Source organism: Centrocercus urophasianus, unplaced genomic scaffold (genome assembly GCF_019232065.1).
Source record: "Centrocercus urophasianus isolate 14NV4802_14NV808 unplaced genomic scaffold, USGS_Curo_1.0 seq_534, whole genome shotgun sequence".
In the NCBI taxonomy this organism is placed as follows: Eukaryota; Metazoa; Chordata; class Aves; order Galliformes; family Phasianidae; genus Centrocercus; species Centrocercus urophasianus.
Genome location: NW_024885127.1, coordinates 2,564 through 16,566, shown reverse-complemented (window position 1 = coordinate 16,566; position 14,003 = coordinate 2,564). Strand labels below are relative to the sequence as shown.

Here is a 14,003-nt window from a genome sequence, read left to right as displayed (position 1 = left end):
CGTTTCCACTTCATGTGACAAAGAAATGGGTTTTCTCCCACACCACCTTTTCAGACACTAAAAACTTTCACACTACTTTTACCAGATTTCAACAGGAACTCCCAAGTAAGGTCATGTAAACTGAAACAACTGTGACTTGTATTTTAAATATCAGCCTGTAAGTCTAGCCGCTTGCTTCTTTGTGACTATGCACCTCAGAGGAATGTTACAAGAAAAGACAGCCATGTTTTCTGGAAAATAGTTTATTGAGTGCTTGGGGAATTAAAAACTACAAGGTTTTGCTTGCAGTTGCAGAAGCAAGAAAAAAGTTAAACATAAATTAGTTACCTGATTTGCTACTTATAGTGCTTCTGACACCCTCATTTTAAATCAGTCATTCCCTACTATGGCCTTCATATTAATACCTGGTGCTTAAATTTATGTAGCAGAATATTTAAAGATTAAAGAGCGCCTTATTAATGGCAGTAGGGAAATGATTATGAAAGCTGATGGAGATTTTCAATCTTTTCAACTCTTGACTTCTTAAGCCACAGTACACCCACTTGATTGTTCTGAAATAATAGGCAACTTTATTCCATACTCCACTGTAGGAATAAGAATTAAGTAATTCAGTTGGTGAGAAAGAAGCCCCACTTCTCCAGAAGCTTTAGATGACTTAAATCAAATAAGGAAAAAAAAAGAGCCTGACTCATTACTGCAATTACTCAAAACTACATTTGTTGTGTAGAATTTCCATTCCAAGTATTATTTTCATCTTCTCCATCATCTTGAGTCCTCAGTCTATATATTTTGCCTTCTTTTTTGAAGTCTTCGCCTCGTTTTTCTGTTACTCTTTTCCTGACAGTTTGCCTAGGGTACAAAAGGCAGTGTGTAAGTAGAGCATCCTTCCTTCTCTTATCCCCAAAAATAGGCTTCCTCAGCCCTTTCTTTCCCTGGGGAATGGTACCCAGCTACAAATATGGCATTTAGTAGTCAAACAGAACTTTGGTTCTCCTGGCACTGAGGTGATACGTGCCTACTTCATGTGAAATAGCTCCGGTATAAGATTTTTCTTCCAACACAAAACCTCAACTCTCTGATCGACTTCAGTTGCTCGTGTTCCTTATGTAACTACACCATAAGAGAACTTTACATCTTCAAAATTTACGTTTTGAAAATTTTTATCTTCCAAACAGTATCAGCTCAAGTGAAACCCATATTCATAGCTACAGCTGAATTCTGTGTTCATTACTGGCTGCAAAACTATCTGTGTTTTTTTTTTTGTTTGTTTGTTTGTTTTTCCTACACTGTAGTTGGAAACTGAAGCAAGCAGTAAAGGGCTTGCTTAATCACACAAGTACAACCAGGATCGCTTAATCAGGGCTGAGACGCAGTTTGCCTGCCCCCAGTTTATCCTTCAGCCACACAGAAGGGTGGTTGCCCAACACTGCAAGGACAGAGCAACGAGTATAAAAGAACAGATATGGTTCAGTTCAATAATTTAAGACTGAGACAATTCTAGCAAGTGCTTAGAGACAGCTCCCATGAACAGCTTTGATTACCTGCTCTGCTCAACGTTGTTAGAGTTTGAGGGATTCGAATGCTCTTGCTGATGGACTGTTCTCACAGTAGATTCTGAGGGGGGTGGACTCGTAAACAGAAAGTTGCTAATAAATCTCCACACTGCGAGGAGGGGATAAAGTATTGTGCCCAAGAACTTCCACAGGTCACCGCCTGAAGCCTGAACAACAGAAGTAGCAGGTCGTCCTGCCTGGATGCGAGCACCAAAAGCAAACTTGTCAGGTATTACAGCTGTACCCATTAGGCAGAGTATTTCACACGTCATTTAGAAGCAGCTCAACAGACACTAGAAAAGACCACATTTGGTTCCACGATAAACAAATATCTCTGTCAATCCCTTTCCTAATTAGTCCAAACAGAAATTATACCGATTTTGCAATATGTCTTAGAGACAGTAAAGAACAGAATTCAAACAAGTTTTATAATGGCTGACCAGAAGCACCTGCCAACCCCAAAGCAACACCTACCGGCAGCAGCACTACAGAAGCACTGGGTGCTAACTCTAACTCCAGTAATTTCTTTCCATAATCTTCTTTGGTAAATTCCCTTCTGGGAAACATTGTCGCCAGAGAAAAATTGCCATAAGCATTACCAACCATCTGTGAAAACACAAAGAAAACATTTTAGTTAAAACTAACTGCTCACTTTTCACTTTCTACTGCAGAGCTGCCAGCTGAGCACACATTGCCTTACTGACCAAGAGTTCTTATCAAAATTACAATCATCTTCATATGAAGAACAGCAGAACTTTTAACCAAAACTCACTTCAAATTAACACAAAGGAAAGCAGCTAACAATGATTCTGCCATGTTCAACTAGTTGCTGCTACATTCATCTGTAATTAGCATGTAGCTGAGAAAATGAAACACTGATTTACCTGTGCAGCAAACTGCCTCGCTTCTTCCAGCCGTGCTTCAGATGGGAACTGGTTAGTAAAGGAAGATCCATCTGGAAGGCGGAACTGAATCCTGGCTATTGCACTGCAGGACATTCACCATGGTCAGTTGGTTTATTAACAATCACAAACACTCGTGGGGCTTTAGCTTGGCAGTACTCAGGTGTGGAAGGGAGGGGCGGCCATCTTATTTATGGCAGTTCAGATAGCTTATGGATTTGGATTCGCAGTTGATAACCATCTTCTTTATATACCACCATGCATCTCTGCGTTTCACCAGACTCATCAGTATTCAAACAAGATGCTTGTATTAATCACACATAACAATGAATATCAGAAGGAAACATAAACCACACGCATTTTGTGTAGCCTGCATTACTTCTATTGGATTTTTTGGGAGTTACACTATGAGGGCACAGGTATTCACTCTAGCTTGGCAGGTAATGCTACATTCAGCTATCTAACAGGTTACTCCTGCACCGTGCTCTTTCTTCTGGGGTTTTGATTCACAGTGGTTCAGTAACTATTTAAGGCCTCCATAAGTTAAGATATTTTCTGAAACAGTAGCATCAGGCAGGACAGATGCCACATCTGACTCTAATGCTGATGTGCATAAACAAGCCTTGCTGAATCCAAGCCAGCTGTGCACCCAGCTGGGTCAGCAGCACACTCTCCACTGTAGTTCTGACACAGCCACCTCATGTAGTTCCCTACCTAGCCCCATCATACCTGGTATTCAAATCAAAGATCAGGAAGCAAATGTATCATTGTCAGGAATGTCTAAAGGATGGAAGTTATCTGAGAACATAACATTGATGGAAATAGCCATGAGTTAATATCACAAAAGAAAGCTAATTTTTATGTCAGTATTCAAACACACCAGCATAGCATCAATTAATAGGTTAGGACATACTATGAAATTTCTTAATGCTAACGCAAAGATTTTTTTAACCTTTCTTCCCATGAGGACACATTTCTGCTTTCTCTAAAACTACTCACCTTCGCTCCTTTTGAGATGCTTCTTTTCTGGCTTCCATTTCAGCCTGTTTAGCCTGAAGAGCTGCAGCTTTTGCAGCTTCTGCTTCTTCCTTTGATTTCGCAAAGCGAGCTGCTCTCTCAGCACGATCCTTAGGAAAGGCCAAACATAAACCTTCATTTTCACTATGCACCTTAACTTAATACTCAAAAACCTCAGTCTGTACTGAGAACCCAACCGCTCAAAGTAAGTGGCACAGAGGAAAGGCAACAGTGCTGCAAAGCTGTATTCACTGTCAAACAGGACTGTCTCTTGTCCCTAGGAAACATAAAATACACTTTTCAATGAATTACTTCATCCAAGTAATCAGATAGCCTTCCATGATAGTGCAACTTCCCAGTGAAGAGAAAGGGAAAAATCTATGACAAGTCACATTGCTGTAGTTCTACATGTTCTAGGCAAAATTTGGAAACAAAGAGGAATTTCAGCTGTGAACTGTTCATATACATACATAAACACCTATATATGCAAACCTAAAAAAAAACCCAAACCAACAACTCCATTTTCAAACAATTAAGTATTTCCTGAGCTTCCCTTTCAGATCTCAGTTTGAATTGCAATTTTTTAATGTTTAATTATAATTCATCACTGGGCTCAAGCTGCATAGAAAAAAAAGCTAATGTATTAATTCTCACAGTCATCATCGTTATGCATATAAAAGTAGAAGCTTCACAGCAAATGCTACTAAAATGCATAAGTTGTCACCATGCAAAGCCACAGAGACTCCAAACAGAAAAACTGAAGATTTTTCAACATTTTACCAAGTGAGAAAATGTATCCTGTTTGTACTAGCAGCCCTTGCAAGAAAGAAGCAGCAAGCTGTCATTCCAAATGAAGAAATTACCAACGCAATCTGTTGCCTGATACGCTCTCTAGCTGCCTTCTCTTCTGCTTTCTCTCTGTTCCTTTCCTCTAACATTCGTTTTGTCAGTTCTTCTTCCTGACGTCTTTTGTACTCCAACATTTCTTTACCAGTTTTTCTCCTTTCTATTTCTTTCTTTATTTCTTTCTGAATAAACAAGAGAGACAATAAAAATGAGACCATAAAATTGCCTTGGGTAAGTGGTACAAGACTGAAGTATATTCGTTTAAAAAGCAATTAAGCATTTATTCAAATGTGGGTGTCTAAATACTGCAAGCAGTTCCCATTTTCGCTTTACCTGTTCTTCTTCTTTCCTTTTCTCCTCTCGTCTTTCTTCAAGCTTTTTTGTGATTCTAAATTTAAAAGCAAAGGAAAAAAGTCTTAAAATGGCATTATCTACTATTAACATTTTTACTTTTAATGAAGCATTTCCCAGCACAGAAGAATAAAGCACATGAAAGAGGAACTGTAACACACTGCTAACAGCTAATGTAAGAGTAATGATTCATTCATGTGTGGCTGCACCATCCATAACAACACGAGGTAGTGATTCAGCACCTAGCCTGCAGTTTTTAATGGTAGTTTTAACATATTCTGCTCTTTTCTGTTGACTAAATAAAGAACCATAGATATTCTTGTTGTTTGACATCTTGTAAGACATACAATAAGCAATACTATTTGTAAACTATGGTAACAGAAACACTAATCTCAACCTGTTCTCAACTATTTAAGCCATCTGGTTTCTTCTGCACATCACTTCCTAAAATGGAAAACAAACAATATATAGCAAGTACTGATATAGACACACATGTGTTTGTCCCACTGATCCAGACAGGTGCCTTAGAATAAGGACCAATGCACAAAATTTGCAATGTATTTTTAAGTCTGGGAAGAGGGCAGGCATGACCAAATGCCACACATATTCAGACAGGAGGAACTTTTTGTTTTTGTACAGTAGCTGCTGTTATACTTTTTAAAAGAGAAATGCTACGTACCACATGGCTTTGCCTCCTTTTTTTTCCTGATAGAAAATATGTTGTACTTTATGCAAATATGGTGCAATTTAAGATTCACATGTATTTTAAAAATGAATTTTATATCTACATTAACATAGTGACTTTCTTGTCTTTTTAATATCATACTTTTTAGTACTGGAACTACCATTGCTTACTGGGTCTTGCTACAGTTCATTGATCAAATGAAAAGCAGAGTAGTCACAAAATAGAATTCCTCTGCCTTTTGCAATATGCCTGGACTGCAGCCACCAAACAGACAAGAAAATGAGAGGACATCTCTGTAGGAAACCTAGGGTAACATTACTAAACTAGTTTCAATGCTTGCAGTACAGTATTTTAACTCCTTCAAAATCTTTGCAGAAAGCATACTGTCTGAAAGAGACCAAAATAATGACATCGTATCAAAGTAATGACAATCTTCTTAATTTTCCAGATGACCTCTTTATCTCAGGGTATGGAAAAATTAATTAAAAAGCTGATTTTTGTGTTCCTCCTAGTATTAATCTCAGACATCCAAACAAAAATAAGCCCACATGAAACATCTGCCAGATGACAACAGAATCAGCACCAACATCCTGTAATTCAGCCTGTCTGATTAAAAAAAAATAAAATAGAACTACATCCTGAGAAACAAACAGAATACATTAGATAGTCTACAAAGAAGAGTTACCTTTCTACTTTAAGAGCAAGATCATTCACAGGCTGAGCATTGCTCACTTGCTCATCTGAAGACTGAGTCGCTTCCTGGCTTGCCTGACTTGAATTTGCTCCATCTGCAAGCGATTTACAAGAAAATAACGCATGAGAGAAAAGTTAAAGGTATATTTCTTCATACAAAAATATCAACCCTTTACTATTAGCCATAACTGGCAGGAACTAGGATATCTCTAGAAGAATCACAGAATCAATCATAGAATCGCTCAGGTTGGAAAAGACCTTAAAGATCACGGAGTCCAACCACGACCTAACCACACTGCCCTAACAGCCCTGCACTAAGTCATGTCCCTGAGCACCACATCCAAAGGGATTTTAAACACATCCAGGGATGGTGACTCAACCACCTCCCTGGGGAGCCGATCCCAGTGCTGAACAACCCGTTCAGTACAGAAGCTCTTCCTGATATCCAACCTAAACTTATCCTGGAAAAAAGAAAGGAGGTCCTGCTATTCAAACGTTTTATTTCCCCCTTTCCCCCTGCTTGATTTCAGGTTACTAATCCAGAGAAGCCTTTTCAGCCGAATCTTTAACACTGCTTTTTCTTGTATTACAAACCATGTATTTCTCACATTAGAACAGCACAGAATGACAAGTTCTGCAAGAAGCATCTGGTATGTTCAAGTTTTTCAACAACTCCACTCAATATACAATCTTTTATGTAATATTACATAGCAATTAAGACAGAGAAAATTATTTAAAAGCACATCAGCTAGCATTTGTGTTAACATATTGGCCATTACCATCAGAAGGTCTTGTTTCAGACACAAGAGGCTCAGGAGAGCCACAAGGACCTGCTGCTGTGCACTGAATGTTTTCTGGAGCACCATCGGATGGAGACGAGGGGCACGGAGCAGAGGACTGACATGGATTTTCCAGAGATTGCCCTTTTTCTGCGTGCATCTAAGAAATTGGGGGGAACAAGTGAGAGTATGATGTTTTCCTCAGGTTCAAACATCAAGGCTACTGAACTGGTTTTGGAGATTTGGTCCTATTTAAAACATAAAACTAAAATTATCCCATGCTGTTGAATCTGACACAACCATATATACTTTTTTCTTAATTATAATCTTACACTCATATTCCCAGTGATAAAACTATGCTTATATTATATATAACTATATTTTTTTATAAACCCACATCATAAAAGAGTATTACAAAATCACATACAAATTACTGAAAGAGTAGTTGGTGTATCATTCAAGTTAAGGCTTCTTGACATGCCTCCTTTCTGTGGGGGTTACACAAGTGATTAAACAATCTGTGAAACAAAGACAGCACAGCATTCCTGCACAGGACTTTCACACCCATTCAACATTATGTATTGAACTTAAACTTGCTGATTTTGTTGATGGAGGGAGATAAACACAATAATTCATATTTCTCCAAGGACTACGTTAAGGGCCTGTCTTAAGCATGCGAGCACACCTGTCCCAGTCTGAAAGATCCACTTGTCACAAGCATTACCTGTTTCACTTTATGGATTCTGGTAACAAGCTCCTCAGCAGAAACGCTGCCAGCAATTACTTCCAAAGGGATTCCATTGTCTCCTATAAAAAAACTGGATGGAACGCACACTACAGGATCTGCACAGCAGCAGTTAAGGGCAATGCCTGACAACAAATTTATAAAGTAACGTTATGAGGAAAAGAAATCTTAGGTGCTGAATATCTCCACTCAGTATTCTATCTCCACCTGGTAACTAGTTGAATATATCAGGGGAGGAAGAAAAACAAAGCCACCAAACACGCTGATATACAACTGATAAGTATTTCACCTTCTCCTTGAAATTGTTTGAGCCAAAGTTTTTTTCTCAGACAGACATACCCAACTACCAATTCCTCTTTGATTTGAAAGACTTCACGTTTGTGCAATATGACTTCTTACGTAGGTAATACTGAATGCTTTACAGCACTGCGAAAATCCAAGCACCAAATTCTTTTTCAGCATCAGACAGAATTCCTGAGCTATAAGCAACAACCTACTTAAGGCAGGGGAAGCTTACCTAACCTCATGCCTGTGCTTCTGGCAAACCCAACTCAACTATTTGTCCCTCCTCCTCTCTAATTCTGAGCTTCAGATAACAGTTTAAAGGTTTTGTTGTTGTTGTTGTTTGTTTGTTTCTTAATGCTGATTAGCATTTTAGTTATTAGTTATTCTGTTACATAAAGCTTTGGGTAACTCTATTAAGAGAACTGCACAGCATTAACATTAAACAAACTTGCTCACTTTCTTTAAGAACTAACGGTAAGCTGAATATGTAACAATACAATTTAATAACAGCTTATTATTTATTTCTGTGCAGTAAGATAGATTTTTTAATAATACTGTTTATATTTAAGAGCAGCCTTAACTTGTAGAGAGAAATTACTGTAATCACAACATAGCTAAATTGTTTTCAAAGGATACAAATTTGAGAAAACTGCAGGCAGGCTTCACTGGGAAAAAGAAAAAAATCCACATTGAGGAAGAGCAATCACTTTGCAACAACTTTAGATTAAGCCTTTCATCATAAAAATAACTGTTCTACCACCACACACGGAACTATTTAAATACTTGAGAGAACGCTACAAGCAAACTCACATTGCATCTTCTCATTATAATTTTGCATAAGTGTTATCAATCCCTGCTGATCACAGTTGACTGCAGTAGATTATTTATGGAAGCAGTGCTGAAAAGCAATTGAGGAAAGAGGCATCTAACCCACTGAGTGCAAACAATGCAGCATGTCTTCTAAGAGGTCTGCAGAGCCTTTTAAAATAATGCAACTTCTGGAAACGTCAACACACTGCTCACTGGAACTGAAGTTCTTATTCTAACAAAATTGAGTAATTTATCCAGAAGCCTCAACGCTTCTGCGCTGTGTGTTACAAAGGAGAGAATTTCTCTGGGGCCTCACAGACCTATCCTACTGAACAAAGGATTGCCTCGAGTGTACTTGCATTTTGATTCCACTTTATTTTTACTTGGCCTTTTTTGCATTTTCTTCTCTTGAAAGAGGACATCCTCAAGCATTCTTTTACTAATGCTGAAACCAGTAGGAAACATGCAGGAAATATTCGGCACAACACTGCAGTACATTTGCAAATTTTCAGTTTTCTCAGGTTCCGGTGGCTTCAGCAGTACTGATCTCACTTATGTTCTCAAACACTGCGTTCAGAATTCCTCCAGAGCAGGGAGAGGACTTCCCATGCCTCACACTTCTATCATCATCAGTGAAAGATCATGCAAGAGACAGAATTAGAGTTGAATCAAACCTTTTGGTGTCGATTTTAATAGCAACAAAGCCATCGGAGGCAGCCTCGGTCACCTGAGCGTCCTCCCACCTTGCAGCCATCTCAGCAGACTGTTCATCCTCACCTGCAAACACAACATGCATGAAGCTGAACAATCTGCTTCTGACTTCAGCTCTGCTTCAGCTGCTTGAAATTGTTGAATTGTTGAAGGACACTCTCTCAATTATTTTCAAATCAGTTAATCTTCTTTTCTTTCCTATAATCTGGAGGTAATTCACTCCAGCTGATTCATCTCGCTAACATGCCAAAAAAAGGCAAATATACCAAAAATCCTTCCAAGACAGCAAGCACGTAGCTTGCACACTCATTCAGCTGCATGGCAAGTTGGTCCAGGGAGCAGACGGGACTGGACCACACAGATGGAACAGGGATAAAGGAGCAGGAACTGATGGCAGCCTGGGGATTGGCTTGATTGCATCACCTCATTGCACAACTGCCCATGGGCCGCATTTTCACGTTACAGGGAGCATGTTTACGCTTTCGTGTCCTGTTTGCTATGCTCTTGTAATCTGCAAGGAGATCCCACAGCAGTTGGAACGAACCACTGCTTCTCCCTGCCTTTGGGTTTGATCTGCTATCCACTGCTTGTCCTTCCTAATAACTTTAAGTACATAGTAGTACTAAGTACAGCAGCTGCTAACGCAGGTAAAACTACACTTCCATCTCTTAGAAATTCAGTACACAAGGCTTCAGAATTTGATAATTTAAAAAAAAGCCTTGTTCACAGATTTATCACTTTTGTGTTCCAATTCTTGACATGAACAGTAACAGTGGGAATGGACAAAAAGGAGTCAGGAGCACCCAGGAACAGAAGAGCAGCTATGTCAGTAAAGGAAACTGAAGAAGGGCCACAAATTCACAACTGTTTTGTTTGTTCAAATGTTAAAAATTTGATTTTAATCACTTTTGTATTCTAAAGCACCAGTTCAGTGGGAATTTGGGTTAATCAATAAGCTCAGGTGAACGTTAATCAGTTTTCCACAAGTGCACCGGCCTACAAGTATTTGTTTATCTTTAATTTCAGTTATTTCCTAGCAGCTTGGAACTGACTGCACTCTCGATGAAGAGTCACATAGTGGCTTCCTAGTACAGAAGCCCCTTATTCAACAACAAACTGTTTCATCCCAGTCACTGTTTCACACAGTATCTTTTACTCACGAATGACCAGGAGCGCCCCTGCGAAGCCTTGCTCCCTTAAGGTCGGGACGGGTTGCAATGCTGCTCAGAACGAAACCAATACAAAACACGCTGCTTCTGGAGAAGTGTTTTCCATCTGTACGTATTGATTTTTCCCTAGAAGCATTAATCTCTGTTCCTGTCAGCCTATGTACTCCAAGTTCACATTCAGGATATTTTTAGGGAACCAAGTGCAGCGGGTGGCCGCAGCTGTTCTGCCCAGTGGTGCAGCCTCTCCCCCCCCAAACACACTCGGATGGAGCCGCTGTGCTGCACACACTTTCACATGTGCTCATCCGATTAGGCTACTAAAAATACCTCAAGACTTGCCTAATGGTAACTTTTCCAGACAAACAACTGCTGCAGTTGGCAAAAGAATGCTGAAGGACAAAAACAGGTCAGGTTATTCACCGTGCAGTCTCCAAGAGCTGTGATCCAGGAAGGAAAATGCTGATAAATCACCTTCTGTGAAACTGTACCTCATGAAGCACTTTAGCATAGGGACTACCTACAGAATAGCTACTTGGGTATCTTTTTGCTAATAACCCTCTCCCTCTTGGGAGCTCATGTTCATTTGTCCCAGTAACTGTATCCTGAAAACGAAATGTGAAAGGCATGGAGAAAGCTGAGAGGCCGCAATCAACATTACTGGCAGAATTCATATCTCAGCAAAACACCGAGTTATTACAAACTGCCTCGGATCTCTTGTTCCCAAGACCTTCAGATTTCCCACACATAACTTGACTTCACTTAGCAGCAATCTACAAGCTGCACACAACTCTCAGTCACACATACCAATCTCTTCACCGTGGTCAGGTCAAGTGAGAGCTCCACACAGGGACAGGTATCCATCACCTGCCATGAGGTTCAGATCACTGAAAAGACTTCATCTGCAATGACCGAGTTCCTGTAAGAGGAATCTATTCAAAACCACCCCAGGTTGCCAAAGGACTTAATTCCCCTGATCCTCAGTCCGAAAATAAAACCAACAAATCAAAACTTCATAGCTTGTTCAGCACGCAGCCATCAGGGACAAATGTCTCCCTTACAGAAGGAGCTGGCTGGCTGCTGCTCATCAACCTGCATTTCCTAGCTCCTCAATGAGGGCAAGGATTGCCCATTCTGGAAATGACAGCAAGCTGGAATATGGGTCTGCTCACCTCTGCCTCGTGTTACTTCACACGTTTAACTTGAAAAGGGCTTGGATACAGCTTAGCAGGAAAGCACTAACAAATAACCAGCTGACTGCAAATCGCTCTTTTGTTAAAGAACAAAAAATCCTAAAAATAAAAGTTATAATCAAAGGGCTGTTCCTACAAATGTTTCTAAACAGAAACACAAACACTTCAGCTGGAAGTGCTTTTTTCTCTACCCCACAGCCCCCTCCTTTTGCACTCCTGAAAAGGCACCTCTTAAACACAGCCTGGTATTTTCAGTATTAGAACACGCCTAGTGTCTGGAAAGAAATAATCTTACCCACCCCAACCAGAACAGAGCAGGCACCCAAGGAAGTTTCATGTGGAAACAAACTATTAACTTAAGATTAAATATCTCAAAAACATTAAAGGAGTCTTCTAACCATGCAGGATGGAAAGCCATTTACAGAACTCTACCAAGAAGATAGCAGAGGCATCCATGAGATATGCCAGTGCACGTAAGATCCCAACTAGAACTATGTTAGGAAGGTTTAAAACTACACTACGAAGTCCATGAACAGAAATGCTGGAAAAAAAAAAGCTGGTTGAACAACACGCAACTTCAGCTTCAAACACTGCCTCATTGTTAAGCTAAGCAGCCACATTACAGCTTGCCTGTAGGAAATAGAGTCAGAGGGAATAATCCAGTTCTTCATTCCAGGTGCTTGTCCAGAGAAGCAGCAAACTGGAAGAGACGGACAGGCAGATGGTAGTAGGAACCAAACAAAAAGCAATGAACCAAGCAGACTTCAATTATTTTCGTCAAGACTGAATCTAGTAGCTAGCTGTCCTTCACAGTGCTTGTACTACAATCACAGTTGATTTGTATTTACTATTTATCATTTTTCCATTTAATTGATGTTTTGTCCCCCATAGATCACTGAGCAAAGTGTACAAAGCACCTCCAAGGAACACTTCTGAAAGCATCTCTTCCTGCTCAGGCAGCTGAATTAGGAACGCTTGTCCTATGGGCCAGTCTGCAGCACGAAGATTCAACATCACCACCACGCAACTGTTACAGTATCAAAGCAAGGCTACATCCCTGCAGTCACACACTTATCCCCAGCCTGAGTCACGGGTTCTGAACGCGAGTAAAAATCTTTAAGAATGTGAGACATTCGAGAAATCCAACAGAACATGTCTAACCCTGGCGATGTGGAGCATCGCAGAGCAGCTGCCTTCCTCCTGCTTACCACCCGGTTTTGCACGTAGTTACATACAACCCGTCGGTAACGTCAGTTCTGAAAGCAAACACGCTGAAGAATGCTTAAGGAAAAGGCAGAGAAACGAACAGAACTAATAAAGGCGCGTTAAAAGCGGTTCGGCACAGATGCCATCACGTTATCAGGGCTTTCAGACGCCGCCCGGAAGCTCGCAGCCCGCGTCCCCAGTCGGGCCGACGGCGCTCCGCAGTACGGCGAGCAGCACGGGACAGCCGCACTGCAGCGGCTCCTCCTCGCTCCTCTGCACCGAGACAGCGCGAGTTCACTTCCTCCAACGTGTCGATTACGCGACTAACGGCACGGAGGGCCCGAAAGGGAAATCTCGCGGATCGAGCGCGGCGTTCCACGCGATCAGCGGCGCCCGGCGCTGCCCGGCCCGGAGGCACGGCACGCCGCCACGGCCCGCGCTGACACAGCACGGATGAGCGCCCGCCGCGGGGCGCAGCGCAGCTGGCGGAGGAGCGGCCGAGGAGAGGAGCGCGCGGGGCCGCGGACACGCCGGGACGGGCTCGTCCCGCGCTTCGGTTCGGTTCGGCGGCCCCGTGCGGACGGCACTGGACCGGACCAGCCGCTCGCCCGCCGCTCGCGGCCCGCAAGGCAGGGCAGGGCCCGGCGGCCGCGGGCGTGGTGTCAGCGCAGGGGAGGCCGAGACCCGGCGCTCGGCGCCGCCGCCCCGCTCCTGCCGGCCGTACCTGACACAAACACGACAAAGACCGAGCTCCGCTGCTTGGCGGCGGCGATGGCGGCCGGGATGGAGCCCCCGAACCACATCATGGTGACCGCCGGGTTCCGGAGCCGCGACAGCCGCCGTGCGCATGCGCCGCTACCTCCGTTCTGCTGCGCCGACCTCTCGTCACGCGCCTGCGCCGGGGGCCCGAGCCCCGCCTTCTGATTGGTGCCCGCCCTGGGTCGCGCGCTCGGTGGCGGCAGATTCGCCTTGGTCTGTAGGGACGATGGGCGCCATGTTTGGCGCTTCGCGCGTCCCCTTCGGGCGGTTTGTACGCTCTGTCCCTGCGCTCGAGGCGGCTC

General features: G+C 42.3%; 1 protein-coding gene and 1 long non-coding RNA gene across 2 annotated transcripts; both read right to left on the bottom strand.

Moving 5' to 3' along the window:
• Positions 1-226: 226 nt before the first annotated feature.
• On the bottom strand, positions 227-13,793 carry UBXN4 (UBX domain protein 4). Its single transcript, XM_042835539.1, has 13 exons — positions 13,667-13,793; positions 9,341-9,443; positions 8,493-8,521; positions 7,551-7,669; positions 6,827-6,986; positions 6,040-6,142; positions 4,652-4,706; positions 4,336-4,500; positions 3,455-3,582; positions 2,438-2,540; positions 2,028-2,159; positions 1,542-1,750; positions 227-849 (listed from the first exon to the last, which is right to left on the bottom strand). Exons 1-13 carry the CDS (start codon positions 13,746-13,748, stop codon positions 711-713), a joined length of 1,527 nt encoding a protein of 508 aa, XP_042691473.1. The 5' UTR covers positions 13,749-13,793; the 3' UTR covers positions 227-710.
• LOC122169407 lies at positions 12,580-13,318 on the bottom strand. Its single transcript, XR_006171562.1, has 2 exons — positions 12,898-13,318; positions 12,580-12,728 (listed from the first exon to the last, which is right to left on the bottom strand). It is a non-coding gene; the product is annotated as an uncharacterized LOC122169407 (long non-coding RNA).
• Positions 13,794-14,003: the final 210 nt, after the last annotated feature.